This window comes from Manis javanica, chromosome 4 (assembly GCF_040802235.1).
Source record: "Manis javanica isolate MJ-LG chromosome 4, MJ_LKY, whole genome shotgun sequence".
NCBI lineage: Eukaryota > Metazoa > Chordata > Mammalia > Pholidota > Manidae > Manis > Manis javanica.
In genome coordinates, this window is record NC_133159.1 from 117249462 (window position 1) to 117267233 (window position 17772).

Genomic DNA, 17772 nt, shown 5'->3' on the forward strand with positions numbered 1-17772 from the left:
GGTAAACCACATGTGAGTCGAGCCATACCACCTCCTCTGGCCTCACTGTGAATCGAGGTGTTTGGCCTACCTCACCGCTAAGATCCAGGCTAGCTTGAACTAGCACTGGGAAGATCTAGGCAAAAAGCTCAAATGGGATTATAGGTCATTTGCTCCAAAACCCTCACAGGAAACATGTTACATCACATTTTATTACGTGCTTCCACCTGTGTGCATTCAAAATTTCTTTTCACACACCAAGAATTCCATAATGTCTCCCCCCTGAAACCCCGCTGCAGTTTACCTTCATGCCATGTTCCTCTTTACCCTTCCTCTCCTTAAAACTGACATTGCTTCTGGAGGAAGCACCCTACAGGGCCTTTTCAAGGCAGCCAGAGTTCACCTGCCGTGGGTTTGCGTGTGGCTGGGCGGGGGCAAGGAAGGGTAGTCAGCATCTGTTCCTTCACAGAGAGCCAGCTCCTTGTCTCTGCTGGCTTTGCTGGCTTCCCGCTTCCCTGCATGGGGTATTCTGAGGAGGAAGGGGGCCTCACTGCTTCCCCCAGCCCCCAGCGGCTGTCTCAATAAGAGCCATGATGCTGACTTGGGTAGCTGCAGGATGCTGACGTGGGTAGATGCAGGAAGGAGCCCCACACTTGCCTGAGTCCTCTCATCACACCAGGACCCAGAATATAGACCTAAGCTCAGCAGGGCCCTAGGTGTGTACCCTTCTGCAGTCTGTGCTCAGCCCCTTCACAGGCTATAGTTAGTCCCATGCGTTTGGACAGCCATAGTGTAAAACAACCTAAGTATTAAGGAATTCATGGGCTTTGGAACCTGACATTTCATTTGGGATGAGCTTCATGAATCCAGGGAAAAAGCCCTGTTAACATTGCGCATGGTCAGGAAGGAAGAGGCAGGTGCGTGACAGGTGTGAGGCTCTAAGAGGCAGAGGTCTCACAGAGCCACCAAGGGCCCAGGGGACCTGCCTGGGGCAATCAGAAGCCAGAATCTCCATGGAATGCTAAGTAAGGCTGGATTTTGGTTTCCTTACCAGTTTACCAAGCAGCCACCCGGCCCCCGCCTCGCCCAAAGGAGGAGCTCCTTCCCCCTCGCGCCCCCACGAAGCCTCATGAATCCCATGTATTTGGTGGTGTAGCAAGGAGACAGTGAAGAGCACAGGGTTTTAACTTCCCCAAGAAGCTCCTCAGACTGTGGGGAGGAGAGGTTAGCAGCAGAAACAGGCGCTGTACCAGCCGAGTAATCTTTCACAGCCTCCTGTTTGGGGCTGGCCTACCCGCTGTTACTGGGCCATTGCATCATGGCGGTGGTGATTCCTCCTCGGCTGGTGAGGCTGAGAAATGCAGGGATCTGTGAAGCCAATCAGGTGGGGTGACTTGAGAGTAAGGTGTCTCAGGGTCTTTAAAATACCAGAGGGTGAGCAGGGATTCCATAGTGTTTTACACTCCTACTTACTTCATGATATTCTGTGAATGGATTTGGGCCACACCAGCTGTTTGTGGCATCAGAATTAAATGTACTCCCAGCAGAACTGGGCAGCTTCTCATCTTGCCTTCCTGCAAACCCAGAGATGGGTACCCACTTTAACAGTCCTGAAAAGTCCTGTGACTTGGCACAGTCCTGTGACTTGGCACTGTTTGGTGATTAATGCCACTTTTCCCCCACAGAACATTGATATCACAAATTTCAGCAGCAGCTGGAGTGATGGCTTGGCCTTTTGCGCTCTCCTTCATACCTACCTGCCTGCCCACATCCCATACCAGGAGCTGAACAGTCAGGAGAAAGTAAGTCACCCACCCCATTACCCATTATCCTCTGGAACATGCAAGGGGAATTCCTAATGTTACTGACACTTCCCAGTGGGGATAGGGTCTGTAGGCTTGAAGCACATGTTAGGATATTAATACCAGACGTAGACGACTACCAAGTGTAGATTCCTGCCCTCAGTAAATACTTCTCAGTTTCTAGCCTTGTTACCAAGAAGAACACAGTGAAGACCAGTTTACTGTGGCTGCGGAGAAGATCCTGTCACCCATTTTTCAGAGACAGTCCTGATGGAATCTCACCTTCATGGTTTCAAGACCTTGGCCAGCATTTTCAGTCTTTTTCAAATAAACAGAAACCACCAAAAAGAATCCCCTGCGCAAATTAGCTTGGGAAACTGTATGTTATATCACATTTTTAGAGATTCACAGTGCTCATTAGCATAGTAAAGACTTTGAGAAGACTTCATTAAAGAAACTGATAACTGATGTAACTGTTCAACCCAGCATAAATCAGATTCACAGAATCTTTTTAAAAAAATATTCATAATCACCCATAAAAAGAATTGGCAAACTTCCTGTTAAGGGCCAAATGATACACTTCATGGGTCCATGGGTTTCTGCCACAGCTATTTGATTTTACCACTGTAGCACCCATGTTACCATAGAGGATTTGTGAACAAATGGGCATGCTGTCTCCCAATAAAACTTTATTTACAAAAACAGACTACAGGCCAGATTTGTCCCTGGGGCTATAACCCTGACCTGGAACATCCTACAAAATCATATTCCACAGAGTGTGCTTTGGAAAATGCTAAACCAGGCCCTGTGTTCTCTCAATAAACATTTCTCTCAATAAACATCATGACCAGTAGTAAAGACAACAGTGGACAATATTGACATTTTCTTTGCCCTCATGAGGTAGACAGGCAGTAAACAAGTAAATAAATCTATAACAGGTAATATTATGAATAAATAATTGCAAGCTATGGAAGAGCTATGAAAGAAGCCTGTGCTTGAGAGTGAGCAGTGGAGGATCTAACTCACATCAGGAAGGCTGAGAAGGTCTCTCTAAGGAGGTGATATTCAAGCTGATATCTGAAGACCGAGCATGAAGGAACCAGCAGTGCACAAAGCTCAGGGGAGCTCTCCAGAGTAGGAGAGCAGCAGAGCAGGGGAACACCTAGATGCAGTCAAGGGCAGGGAGGAAGGCCAGCTGGCTGGAGCACAGTGAGTCAGGAGGGGTGGCCTGTGATGATGCCAGAGGACAGACATGGACCAGACCCTGCAGGCCTTCCACGGTGGCTCTAGTGAGAAGTTTGTACTCTGCTCTTAGCACAGTGGGGGTCACTGAAGGACTCCTAGCAGTGGAGAGACACAATTCATGTTTTTAAAATATCTCTCTGGCTTTTATGGGAAAAAAGGAGTTGGACAGGGAACAGGAATGAGAGAGGAGCTGTCAGTTGCAAGGGTCTTTCTGTGGCTGATTTGAGAGCTGTTTGCCTGGCTTCACCTGTTTGCGGGGACTAGGGTGGCAGCATCGTAGATGGAAAGACATAGAAAGGTTCGTGATCTGTCTGAGATGTAGAGTAACCTGGACTTGGTGCCTGAGTCATGGGGAAGAAGAGGGAAGAGTCGAAGATGATCCCAGGGGTCTAGCTTGACAGAACCACTTTATGAGATGGGGATAGAATAGAGATGTTTAAAAGTTGTATTTTAATTATCGTACACTAGGATTTAAGTAGGGTCCAAGGAATGATCATGGCACTGATAGTGATAACTGAACAGAGTGATTTAGGTTTTTAAAGGCCTCTTCAGAGAGGCAGAACTAATAGAAGATAGAGAGAGAGAGAGAGAGAGAGAGAGAGAGAGAGAGAGAGATGGGTTTATTTTAAGTAATTGGCTCACATAATTATGGAGGCTGACAAATCCAAAATTTGCAGAGCAGCCTATCAGTCTGGAGATGCAAGAAAGAGTTGATGCTGAAGTTTGAGTCTGAAGGCAGTCTGCTGGCAGAATTCCCTCTTCTTCAGGGGAGCCAGCCCTTTTCTATTAATGCCTTCAACTGATTGGGCGAGGCCCACCCACATTATGGAGGGTAATTTGCTCCGCTGATTTAAATGTTAATCTCATCCTAAAAATACATACACAGAAACATCTACAGTAATGTTTGGTAAAATATCTAGTACCATGGTCTAGTTGACACATAAATTAATCATCACAGAATATATTAAAATTTCAGGGCATAAATTAGAATTTTTTGTGGTGCTTCCTTTGTAATCTGTGAAACAAGCTAGACAGGATTATTAAACATTTGAGGGGGGGAAGTGTTCTGTTCTGAATCATGTGAAGTCTGAGATGTCTGTGAAGTACTCAGGTGGTGATGTCAGGCAGGCAATTGGATAGCAAATCTAGAGTTTAGAGGGGATTCAGAGCTAGAAATACAGACTTGGGGGTCATCAGTGACTAGATCAGTGCCAATTAAGTCAAAATGATAGGAACGTTCTATATATCTGTGCAGTCTAACATAGCAGCCACGTGGGCTATTTTCACCCTAGAATTCTGTATCTAGCCGAATTATGCACCAAGTATGATGGTAGAAAGAGAAGTCTCATATATGAGTACATCCGGAAAGTGTACCTCCCCCACTTTTCTTAAGAAGGAAACCTAAGAATGTGCTCTAGTAGAATAGGGGTATTATCCAAAAATTGACATGAGGTTTTGGAGGACTGGGGCTGAAGGATTTCACAGAATAATGGTATGATTAAGAACTTGCTCATATGATAAAGGTAAGAAAGAGAAGCTGTGCAAGGGAGTTACAACCTAAATGTGAGGCAGTCTCTCCACATCAGAACAGAAAGTTAGTTTGTCACAAGAGTGTTACGAATTATAAGCAACAGTGAGAATGAGTTAGAACCCAAAAAATAGCATTTGGTTCTCCCAGTAAGAAAAATCCAATACAAGCAGAACTGTAGAAAACAAACTTTTGAGGGGAAGCAAGGTCCTAATCTGGAGCACACTTAAAATGTGTGATTTTTTGAGCAATTGATTGAGGCACAAAACGGAAAATCCCTTTGAAAAAGTGTTTTGAATGGCACAGCAATGTGACTATGGAACTATAAAGAAGGAAACGTAATCATAGCACACTACTGTGTAAATATTGCTCATTGTTTTCAACTTTCAGGATCATCCTATTAAAGGAGTGCAGAAGACTTAGATGTGATTACAGACGGAAGCAAATATTAGACGTTTTAATAGTTTAAAACTTGACAAGGTGGGGGAAGAACACGGAAACTATCCCTTATACAAAGGGGAGTCAGGAGGTGGAGTCCATAATCGATGGAACTAGAAGTGGAGGTTTAAGGATATTATTTAAAGTCATAAACATAACTAAGAAAAGAACTAAAATGGGCCAGTTGACCATAATGAAGGAGAGAGGTGCAGGACACCCTAAGTCCTTGTTTATCTTGAGAGGAAGTTAGTAAGTTAGCCTGTGTTAGAAGTCAGGACACAGTGGTGTGAGCATATTACAGAAATATGGTGGCACAACAGTCCTCCTTAGCTGTGGGGCATACGGGCCAGGACCCCCAGTGGGTGCCTGAAACTGCAGGTAGTACTGAACCCTGTAGGTGCTGTGTTTTTTCCTAAACATCCATACCTGTGGTAAAGTTTAATTTATAAATAAGGCACAGTTAGAGATTAATAATAATAGCTAACAATAAATAGAACAATTATAATAATATACTGTAATAAAAGTTGAGAGAACATGGCCTCTCTCAAGCATCTTACTCCTTCTTGTGAAGACATGAGATGCTAAAATGCCTACAAGATGAGATGAAGGGAGCTGAATGGCATAGGCATTGGGATGTAGTGTTAGGCTACTACTGACCTGACAATACATCAGAAAGAGGATCATCTGCTTCCAGACCAAGGTTGATTTTGGGCAACTGGCACCGAGGATAAGGTGGGGACTACTGTAATCACCAGAAGAATTAAAGAAAGAAATTTAAGATGTTTCTCTCAAGGACCAGGATTGGGGGAGAAATGGTTTTTCATATAATTATATTTAACTATGTGCACATATTACTTTGAAGATGCATGATTTTGGAAGCCATTTTTTAATATAATACCTTGGTTTAATAACTGTTGATACACAACAGAATATGTATGTCATAAATCTTGACAAACTAAAAAAGATTTATCTTGATAGTATAAGGAATCAATTGATAATGTCATTTTTAGTGCAACTGTAACCTGTTAAGTCTTTTTTTTTACTTTAAACTAAGACCAGTATTTGCATCTTTGACTTAAAGTTTGTTTTATAACAGTAGATAAACCCATATGGGAATGTCAATTGGTGTTCTTTCCTAGCAAAAACTATATATTTTTAGTTGATAATTCCAGTCTCTTTGTCTTTTTAACCTAGAAAAGGAATCTCTTGTTGGCATTTGAAGCAGCTGAAAGTGTAGGTATCAAACCCAGCCTGGTAAGTATCCTACTTTGTATCCTTGTGATACTTTATTCTAATTATATAAGAAAGAAGTTTATGCCATCTACTAAACTGATGCTTACATAACATTGAAATCCATTTGCTGAAGTTTTGTTATTCATGATCCCTAATATAAAATTATCCAGTTGGTGTGACTACATATGATTTAGAGTTTTTTCAATGAAGATTTCATTGTGGATAAATCTCAGTTCTAGAAGCATAGTAGAGTGAATTATCATTAAAGCTCCCCTGTTGAAGTCACCTAGAAATCTGAATAAAATATAATTTTAAAAATATCAATACATAGCTGAGCTCTGAAGAAAGGTGGGAAATTACCAGATACCGTAAATTAAAATAGATGTGAAAACCAGAGCAACAAGGCATGAGCTGAGACTGTGGCCACCCCTAGGGTGAGGCTGGGGATGGTGGTAGAGGGCTCATAATAAATGGGAACCTAATGGGCATAGGCTTTATTTAATGACCACACAGAAACAAGAGAAAAGGCTCCCATGAACAGCATTAATTTTGAGACCCTGCACAAAGCCAAGGCTGACAAAATGCTGCTCTTCTTAGGGAAGGGGAGATAAAAAATACTCCACCTGCCGGTGTAGGGAGGTGATAAGCAAGCTTGGTATCCACCTTGGATTTTTTTTGTGACCAACAAAATAAAACAAAACAAAATCTTTAGGAAAAGAAAACCGGGCTAGATGAGGTATGGTGTCCAAGTTTATATCTGTGCTGCAAGAAGCCCCTAGTTTATACTGTCTCTGGTGTAGGAAGCTCCTGGGCTGGTAGTACAGTGGCTGCTGAAAATACACTCACAATCCAAAATTACAAAACACTCACAGAAATGATCTACTTAAGCTAGTTAGCAGATACAACAAACAAGAAAGTCATCTACCAGGACTTGAGATCATGAAACAATAAGAAACTACAAAAGACTATGCTTAAACATACTAGAGAGATAAAAAGGAATAAAAATCATGAGGAAGGAGCATGATACTATAAAAAAAGATTTGGAAAAAGAATCAAAACTTGACAAAATAAAAATTTGGAATTAAAAGCACTAGTTGGGTTGAAAAACTGATTAGATACAGCAGAAAGAGAACTACTGAACTAGAAAATAGACCTAAGAAAATTACCAGGAACATAAAACAGAGACATTAAAAAATGGAAAATATTATATATTATTAGGGGGTTTTATTAGTATGTTTTCAACTGCAAGAAATGGAAAACCCAACTATCAAACCATAAAGTTGTTTTTTGTTTGTTCATTTTTTTAATGAGAAGTCCAGAAGTAGTTTCAGGATTGCCTCACTGTTCTACATTGTAACCAGAGATTCCAGAGTGTCTATTCTCTATACTCTCCCATCTTAACTCTGTTGGCTCTTTGTCCTCATACTTGTTCTTGCATGGTTGAATGTGGCAGCCAAGCTCCAGTCATCACTCCCTTCTTGAGGGCAGGATGGAGGGGAACAGGATAGAGCAGGGTTTGATTTCCTTTAGCTGGAACTTAGAAGGCTTTCTAGAGTCCCTCTAGTTCCCCGGCAGTACTCTTGTTACATGACCACCCCAGCTGCAAGGGAGTTTGAGAAACTGAGCATATAACATTTTTCATCCTCTTGATGAAAAGCCTGCAAAGGAGAGAGAGGTTGGGAATGACTGTTGGATTAACCAGCTAATAGTGCCCTATAGAGCTTCAGAGATGCAGAAGATACAATCAGACAGTGTCCAAGCCCCATGTCCAGGGGAATTCCAGAAAAGGAAAGAAAGAATAGGAGAGAGAATATATGAAGAAATCATGCCTGAAATTTTTCCAGAATGATGAAAGACCACAAATTCTTAATGAATCCCCACACAGAATAATACAAAATATCCATCCAGACACATCATAATGAAACTGCAGAAAAATCAAAGACAGGTAATCAACAGATTATTTCTACTAACCAATGATAAAAGACAAGCTAGTAAAAATTATCAAAGGCTATAATAGGCAACTCACAAATGGCCAATAAACATTTATAAAGATGTCCAACAAGTAGTGATTCTACAGCATCTTACTACGCTGATGGACAGTGACTGTAATGGGGTATGTGGGGGGGACTTGGTGATGGGGGGAGTCTAGTAAACATAATGTTCCTCATGTAATAGTAGATTTATGATACCAAAAAAAAAAGGATATCCAGCCATTAGTGATCAGGAAAATCTAAGTTGAAATAACAGTGAGATAAGGCATACTTCCATAACTCTTGGAGGATGTAGAGAATCTGAGAAATGAAAAAGTGAAAGTATAGCTATTGTAGAAATTTCACTACTATCAACAATGTTATGCTATTGTGTTTGAAACAGAATGAACAATTTTCTAAGGAAATATAAATGTATTTCTTCAAATATTAAGTGTAAATATTTCTTCAAAACTTATTCAAAAAGGAGAACTTTAACCATTAAAGAAATTGAATTCGTCGTTCAAAATGTAGTCACATACACAAACAAAAATATCTCAGTAAGCCCAAATTCTATTAAATGTTTAAGAAACAGATATCCCTATCAGGTAAATAACAAGGCTATAGAATTTTAAAAGGAGTGAGGGGACCTACATGTCTGCCCAAGACAGAGTAACAGGAGCCTGATTTACCTTCCCTCCTGAAATGCTAAACAGCTAACGTGCAACAATGGATAATCACATAAGCAACCAAAGATATAATGAGAACTTGTTACAAAATTATGTTATACACTGAATATGTTTTTCTTTGTAGTGTTAGTTAATATCTGCTTTTTCAATTTAACATTTTTTCCTCCTTTTCACCTAATATACTACAGAAGTTAGTGAAAGCCGGGAAGCAAATGGGATCATTCTGTTCAGATTATTCTCAAAGTCAGCAAATGCACTCTTACGGATATCTGTGAGGACATACTGACAAATATAATGATGAATCTCAAAAGTATTTAGGAATATATGTGTCCATCAACAAAATAGAAACTTCCCACGTTATTAAATTTGCTTTTCAGTATCTTGATGTGGATTAAAAAATAATATATTGAATTACACGTGATAATTTATATCCAGTCAGAATTGGCAACAGTAATAATCTCAGGTCTTTGATCAAGTTCTGTTGTTAGGTTAGTTAGGAAAAAAAGTTGATTTACTTGTGTATATTCAAGTAAATATAGGTTTCTGGTTATAACATATTAGTAGATGAGATTTTTTTAAAGTGAAAGCTCTCCACTGTTCCTCAAATTTTAGAATACATTCCTTGTCATCCACAGTGTAATACAGAGGTTTGGCTCACATCACAAGTGTGAGCATTCCTCACAGAACAGGTGAGAGAGAGTATGTAGCATCCTCGCCAGTACTATAAAAATAGCCAGGGTGTGTGTCCTCCAGAGGAGACATGTTTGTGTCTTGTTGACGGACACTCCCACCCTGGGTCGCACAGTCTGTGAGGGTGTTGCTTACTGAGTAAGCCACTGTGTCCCTGGAACAGTCATGCACACAGAGATTAAGTTCTTCAGGTCACCTGTGGAGGGAGATCATAACTCAGGATTTTACGAGGGTATAAAATGATTCCTTAGGCATGACTGAGCCTGCTCTGTAGTATAAACTTTATAAAGGTTTTTAGTTAATTCATTTTATTGCATGAAGAAAATTATCTATCTATCTATCTATCTATCTATCTATCTATCTATCTATCTATCTATTTATTTATTTTCCTGAGGGAGAGTCGGGAAGGAGAAGTTTGGGCTAGGGAAGCAGGTGGGAGGGAAAACACCCCCTCCCAGGTACAGCAAGGCTACCTGTGCTGTTTTTTTGAAAAAAAATTTTTTTAGTGTTTGCTGTGTGCCAGGCGTTTTCCAACATGTTGGAACATTGAGGCACATGCTGTTCATAATAGGTCACATGGCTAATGAACAGCAAAGGCAAGAGTCAAGGCAGGCAGGCAGGCCAGTTCCAGAGCCCACGTCTTACCCACTTCTTGACCCCACCTCCAGGAAGCCCTGCCCACCATCTGTGCTCTTAAGGCACAATTTACTCGTAATACTATATAGCGTATTCTGTGCTATGTATATTGACTGTGGGGCTTACCCTCCCCCTTCCTGGGATGTGAGCTCTCAGGAGCAGGAAGCCTCATCATCATCTTTTTTTTTTTTTCAAGTATTTTTATTGTGGTAAAATAAACATAACATGATCCTTGGCCAATACCACACTTAATGATTAATACAGCTTTGTAAATAATGAAATCAAGTCTTCCAACTTTATTCTTCTATTCAGAATTGTTTAGACTTTTCTAGTACCTTTGCCTTTATAAACTTTAGAGTCAATTTGTTGCTCTCTAACAGAAAAAGCTTGCTGGGATTTTAATTGGCCTTATATTGTAATCTATAGCTCAGATTGGGAAGAGTTGATATTTAATAAAACCCAGTCTTCCAATCCATGAAAATAGAACATCTCTCCATTCATATAGAGCTTCTTGATGTCTCTCATCAACATTGTTTTTTGGTGCCTTTTAAATGTCTTTTTGTTTTGTTTTTTCAAGTTATTCATTGCAGGTATATAGGAGAGCTATTGATTTTGTATCCTGAGACCTTGTTAAACTTGCATATTAGTTACAAGAGGTTTTTTGATAGATTTTTGGAGTTTTCTCCATAGACAATCATGTCAACTGCAAATAAAAGACAGCTTTGGTTCTGCCTTTCCAACCTGTATACCTTTTGTTTCTTTTTCTTGCCTTATTGCACTAGCTAGAACTTCAATACCATGTTGAATAGACTTCGGTACAGTGTTGAATCCTTGCCTTGTTCTCTCTTCCTGGTCTTAGGGTGAAAGTATTCAGTCTCTCACCCTTAAGTATGATTCAGCTTTTGGTTTTTGTTCTGTTAGGTGAAAGAAATTCCCTTCTACTTTTAGTTCTCAGAGAGTTTTTGTCATGAATGGTTGTTGAATTTTGTGTAATACTTTTTGTGCATCTGTTGATATGATCTTATGGATTTCTTATTTAGTCTGTTAATATGAATACCTTTGATTAATTTGTGAATGTTAAACCAGCCTTGCATTCCTGAGGTGAACCCCACTTGATCATGATTCAGTTTGCTAATATTTGTTAAGGATTTTTGTATCTTATGTTCATGTGAGAGATTGGTAGTTTTCCTATAATGCTTTTATTTGATTTTGGTACGAGGTTCGTGCTGGCTTCATAGAATGCCTGAGGAAGTATTCCCTCCTCTTCCCTTTCCTGGAGGAGACTGTGTAGGATAGTATTATTTTTTCCTTAAATATTTGGTAGAATTTAACCAGTGACTCCATCTAGGTCTGGCGTTCACATAAATGTCTCATGTTATCAGATATTTATTAACACCGCATACTCTCCCATCTCCTGAAAGGTGCTAAATTATTTCTTCAAACATGTTCAGATATGATGTTGACAGTGTGCCTGAATATCTTTAATTTAATTACGGTTAGGTTTAGGCACATAAGGTAACCTGAGTGAAACTGTGAATATGGGTCAGACCTCCAGATCCTCTCCAGGATGGAAGACACACCCTCACCGCCATGTCGGGGAGGGCCTGCCAGCTCGCTTGCATTTGCAGGCACCCTCCTCGCAGGGCTGGTCTGTTTCCCAGAGAGCACGTTCAGTTCCTGATCGCTTCTTTTCTGTATCATCATGTCAACAAGCCTCCTATTATAAGAATTTTAGCTTTTCCTGCAAAAGTCTGTGTGTACAGCCCTGACTAAAGTATTTTAGGTAGAAGGTGATTTTTTAGCCTTATGTTCTGTGAAAATTTGTTTCCTTTTTACATTGTTTGTAGGTATGTCTGTGTGGCGTGTCCATCGCCCTTCTCCACCCCTTTCCCATAACAATTTTTTAGCATAAGCAGGGAGATAAATGGCTGGTTATAGGCTCCAGCTAGCTGCCAGCACCTGAGAGCAGATGTGCTAAGTTCAGCCTTATTTCCCCACTGCATCCCTGCTTCTGGTTTTATATCAGGGTCCTTTCCTCCTGCTCTCTTGTGACCACAAAAGGAACCCCAAAGTGAGCTATTAACTGTGCTCAGTGGCATGAATCTCAGGACTTCACTGAGAGATCAACAGAGCACCAGCCCTCCTGCCTGTCACATTCTGGCCTCCACCTTCCCCTCCTGCATTGCCCCCTAAGTTAGGGAGGAAAAACATCACCACAACGTTAAGTGGCAACATTTAATTCTAGTAAAGCAATGGTTGTGCTTTCAATTGGTTCCAAGGCTTTCGTGATGATCCCATTCTTGGGAATTTATCTCAAGCCACAAATTCAACAGATGCTTATTGCAGAGTCTGTCCTGGTGAAGACATGGGCGCAAACTGCACACCAGGAACCAGCTGTCCTGGCAACTGTGGGGCAGCGGTTCCCTTGCACACTGGCAGCCAGCATGCAGCACAGCCAAGGGAACTGTGTATGAAAAACATTCAGATAGCACAGAGCACACAGCAGCATGTGAGATGGAAGGGAAGGAGAACATGGCTGGACATTCAAATGTAACTTAGAAAAGTCAAAATTATGATGAAATTATGGGTGACTTTCTTTTTTCAAACTTTTAAAAATTCTGCCATGCTGTTAAAAGGTGAAAGGGGTAGGAGGTCACGTCTAACATATTTTAAAAGGGACGGTATCTCCTGATTAAATGGGAAGAAAAGGCTTTTCTTTTAACTAATCACATTTAACACCATCTCGATCTTACCCACACCTCCCATCCGTGTACATGGCAGGTTTCTAGGCAGCCTGGCCCACCCTGGATCTGAGCCCCTTTGTGGGAAGGGGGTCTGTGGTGTCCTCCCCCGCTGACCTCTTCCCGTCTCCTGCAGGAGCTCAGCGAGATGCTGCACACAGATCGGCCCGACTGGCAGAGTGTGATGCAGTATGTGGCCCAGATCTACAAGTACTTTGAGACATAAACCCTGAGGGCCCAAGAGCAGCCACCGACTCCTGCAGTTTGTCCTGGAAGCACGTGGTCACTTTCCACAGGCCCTGCCCTGCCCACCACCCAGCCGTCTGGATGTCAAAGAAGGCTCAGTCCAGGGGGACCAACACGCAGGAAACACAGCAGGTTCCACCGTGCATATTAAATCCAGACACATTGGCAGTATAAGCTGGGGAAGCCTTGCTGTCCCACAGGCCTCCCTCCTTCCACACCCGAGAGCTCACCAGGCTCCTTCCCATGAGAACACGGGACATCTCCACGCCCTCTGTGACTTCATGCTTGGCCGCACTGAGGTTCACCACATGCAGCACTTCCAGACCAGTCATTGTTATACTAAAAAGCCAACTTTTGCCCTTGCTACCTCCCACTCCTTCAAAAAAAAAATAACCCAGCAAAACACAAAAAGACACATTTGCCCTCAAGCAGCCTGGAAACACACAAGCCCTGCCTTTTTGAAATTCGCTTATGTTCTAGGTGACTGGTTTAACACCTAGAACTTGATTACATTTGTTAGATCTCACTGTCACTTGTTCATTTCTTTGCATGGAAGACAAAACACCTGAGAATGCAAAAGAGCCCGGGGCAGTTTGTGAGGTCTATGTGGAGTGGCTGCAGAGAGAAGTATCTGCTACCCCCGCACTGTGTGCTCAGTGTGGCCACAAACATGCCCCCACCTGGCCGCTGGCTTATATGCAGAAAGGGAAACATCAGTAGCCCCACCCACACCATCCGTGCCCCATTTATTCCTGCCTGCACACATTTGTCCCAATGCAGAAGCTAAGAGAAAGTCTCGTGTGTGAAATGGCCTTTGCCTGCCAGGCTGTTCATTTGCACAAGGAGTCTGAGGATGTATATTTCTTGGGATACTGGGCAGATGGCAAATCTAAACAATATCTCAACTCTAAACTTAGTTTTTAGTGCATCATCAGGCCTTGTACACTGCAGACCAAAGGAAGCCCTTAGGGGTAGGCAGAGCTGCTCCGCTTAAAACTAACGGACGGCGTGGTTAACTGCCATCCTGCCGTCATGCTCCCCAAGCAGCCCCATTGCCTGCAAGTGCTCGGTGCACGTGACTACCTGGCAGCACTGTGGCGTATTTTTTGTGCAAACAAAGGGCCATTGGCAGTAAACAAGGGTGCAGTTTGCCATGGCAGTTGGGGTGAATTGGTGGTGCCCACCTCTTGCTGTGAGCGCCCCTCTGACCAAGGGAAATCCTGACATAAGTCACTAAGGGTTACGATGCTGCCGTCATTACTTTAAGTCTCTTATGGCCGGTCGGACCCTCGTTCTCAGCCATGGGGCCTGGGGTCTGTGGCCAGGCCCTGCCTGGGGGAGGCCCCTCATGGGGCGGGCAAGCTGCCCTGGCTGTCTTGCCTGTGGTTCTCCTCTGGCTGTAGAGCAGAAGCTCCTGGGAGCCTGTTAAGAGCCCATGCTCCTGACTTGCCCCATCAGTTGAATCAGTATCTGAAATGGGACCAGGAATGTCTTCTGTATACTTTCAAGTTCCCCGGTAACCACTGAGGAGCGAGCACGTTTCTTCAGGGCACCCAGGGCCGGGCCATGAGCACAGCTTGCTCCTGAGCAGAGCTTGATGACAATGACTACGTAACCAGCCCCCGGGTTTTCAAATGGAAGTTAGAGGCACAGTTGGAACAATCTAACTGACCCCTTCCTGGTGAACGCCTCCAAGTAGAAGTCCACAGTGGCGGTGCTGCGGGCATCTGCCTTGGCGGTGTAACTGGTACACTTTCACTGTCTCGAGCTTCTGCCTGCTCACCATTACAGTGCGGACCAGTGATATCCCTAGAAGCTGGGTTGAGCTGTTGTGTTTGCTCTGGAGTTAGTACAGGGTTTTGTCGGAGAGAGGCAGTTGAGGTCTTGGGATGCCTGGAGCGGGTGTCGTGCATTACGGGTTCCCTGGTTTGGGTGATAAGCGTAAGTGGTTCTGAGTTCTGGGTGAAGCCGTCTCTCCCTGCTCCATGCTGCGGCCTGCTCCCTTTAGGTTAAAAAGAAAAGTGTCATATGAAAGAACGGCCATGTGCAGCTTATTCTTATAACTTGAAGAGAGCATGCTTATAAAGAGGAAATGTCCTGCTCATAGAAACACAGGGTCTGGCAGTCCTGGCCCCGCTGGGTCCTGGGGGAGGGGCAGGAGGCAGTGGAGGTGTGGGATGAGGCCGTGGGGGAAGCTGTCCCAACCAGGGCCGGGTCACGGGCTGTGTTTTTTAGATCTCCTTTTAATTGAAGAGTTCAGAGCACAAGGTGAATGTGGAAAATTGATAGATTGAGAAAGGGTAGTGTCAGCAAACCTTACTATTCCATTTTCTGCCCTGAGGCTTTCACAGGCGACAAATATCCAGGTTTCTTCCCATCTTCCTTCAGCCAAGCGTTAGTCATTTTAAATTATTTGATTGTTCTGCAGATGCTTTTTTTAATGGGTTATTTTTATATGAAAGACATGTAAAATACAGGACACAGGAGAGTGGAGGAGATTTTTAAAGACAGAAAGAGAAGCTCGCTCTTTGCATTGAGTTGTTTTATGGACTTGAACCTCGGTTGACTGATGGAGGTTCACAGCCTGGCTTCACTCGGTTAGCACTCTCAGGAACGCAGGGCAGATCCACATGTCTCAGTTCAAAAACGATGTTAGTCTTCGCTTTTTGTTCTTCATCCTGTTGTTGTCTTGCAGCTTTAGTTGAGGCCAACCAGAGTACCCCAGGGCAACAAACCATCTGGCAGTGTTGGAAATCTGAGGCCTTGGGGAAAGCACCCCCTTCGCCATGGAAGCACCCCCTTTGCCACAGAAGCACTGCCGGATTCTCTCAATCCCCACCCTGACCTCCTCTTCTCACCCATGGAGGGGATGGCAGGCATTTCCCCCGTGTGTGGACATAAGAGGACTCGGGTCATGACATACAAACCCATTGCCAAATGCAGCAGCGAATCTCCCATTCGAAGCTCAAGTGCCATTTTGAGATGAACTGCCAATGATGTGCAGTATATAACCTAGTGACTTTTTTAAAAAGTATTTTTAATGTGTCATTTGTCCAAGTTCACTGGGCATGTCACTTCTCTGACCCAGGTTAGAGTTTGTCTAAACCAGATAATATCTTGAGTAGCTCACTAACTTTAACTGTCTGGGTTGAATGCGGTTGATCCAGCTGTGCCCTCGTTTCCATCGCGAGCACACCCGATTGCACCAGGTGGTGTCGGTGACATGCCAACATAGACGCGCTTAACTATTCTCATGAAAGTGTGCAGGTATGACTGTAATATTCCTAATAAATATATTTTGTTTCTGTATGATTATGAATCTTTCCAAGTGAGTTTATTGTTTGTATTTCCTAAAATGCCAAACTTACAATCTGTCTGTTTTTAAACTAACCCTGTCATGAATCTTCCCCTGTTGGGCCATGGTCCCCACTGCAGCTGCTCCTGCTGACATTACTGAAAGATACTAGGGCCCTACTGCCCTCCCCTGCCCCCTGCCGTCACCACAGTCTCCCGTGAAAGTCCCCCCACAGGCTGCTGCAGAGCTGTGCACATAGGACGTGCATACTACTGGCACCCCATGCAGCATGTGCGCTGTGACCAAACTTTGTCCCAGGGCCTGGAAACCACACTCAAGGTGGTGGTAGCAGGAGGGGGTTATGCCTAGACAGGAGCAGAGTTAATAGAGTTTTAACAGACAGGACACCGGTGTGTAGGCTGATTCATCAGGGGGCGTGTGGCTCTCCGTGTCACCAGAGGCCACCATTCACTGGTGTCTCAGGGGACCAGCCCTGGCCATAGGAGAGGAGAAAGGCCTCTCATCCTTGAATTTTCCCTTCCTCCTCCCAGGGAAGTCCTGCTGTCACTGGCCTTTTCCTCCTGAGGAACAGCACAGTCTCAGATAAGGGCTTAACCCACCCTACTGGGACAGCCACTGCCTGCTTCATCTTGGGCTATTAGGTGGTGGGAGAAGCTGTGCCCAGGAGCTGTCAGGTTCAACATCTGGTTCCCACAGCCATGTCCAGCCACTCAGTCTGCACACCCGCGTGTACACCACACCACACCACACCACACACACACACACACACAAAGAGGCTAGTATCAGCATTTGCAAACTGATCTCTTCCCTCTGTAGTTTGGGGCCCAGCAGGAAGGTTCCTGTTCTGTGGGTCTAGATCCCTCTGTGCATAAAGCGCATCCCTGGACATTCATGTCCTGTGTCTTGTCATAGCCCAGATGTACTGAATCAGATGTCAGAAAGACACTTTCAACAGTGCCTGATGCACAGAGCACATGGTGTCTGTCGCGTGGTCTGCAGGCCTCACTTGCTGTCAGAGGACTGGGAGCTTCAGGCCGTGGAGCCCAGCCTGCCCTGGTCCCCTTTGGCACGCAGCTGGCTCCCCGTTCTCTACATGCTCTGGATGCTTCTGTTCCTGAGTCACACTTCATTCAGCTCCCTGAAGGCAGAGCCCAATGTTTATGTGGTCATGATGCCTGAGGCTTCTGCGGGACAGATCATCTTTGCTGAATTGGTGGAACATCTAGTTACCACGAACTCTCATTCCACTGGGAATTCCTCAT

The 17772-nt window shown here is 43.6% G+C and overlaps 1 protein-coding gene across 11 annotated transcripts in view; it reads left to right on the forward strand.

The window, feature by feature from the left end:
• The window catches only part of SPECC1 (sperm antigen with calponin homology and coiled-coil domains 1), a 292535-nt gene extending 276032 nt beyond the window's left edge, over positions 1 to 16503 (forward strand). For 7 of the 11 annotated variants that reach the window (XM_037012977.2, XM_037012999.2, XM_037013003.2 and 4 more), the window contains 3 exons: positions 1665 to 1781; positions 6187 to 6246; positions 13085 to 16503. In XM_037012977.2, coding sequence (XP_036868872.2) covers positions 1665 to 1781; positions 6187 to 6246; positions 13085 to 13174 — 267 coding nt within the window. In that variant the 3' untranslated portion in view covers positions 13175 to 16503. The remainder of the gene's footprint in view (positions 1 to 1664; positions 1782 to 6186; positions 6247 to 13084) is intronic. The other 4 variants (XM_037013009.2, XM_037013013.2, XM_073234743.1 and 1 more) reach the window with 3 other exon arrangements.
• Positions 16504 to 17772: the final 1269 nt, after the last annotated feature.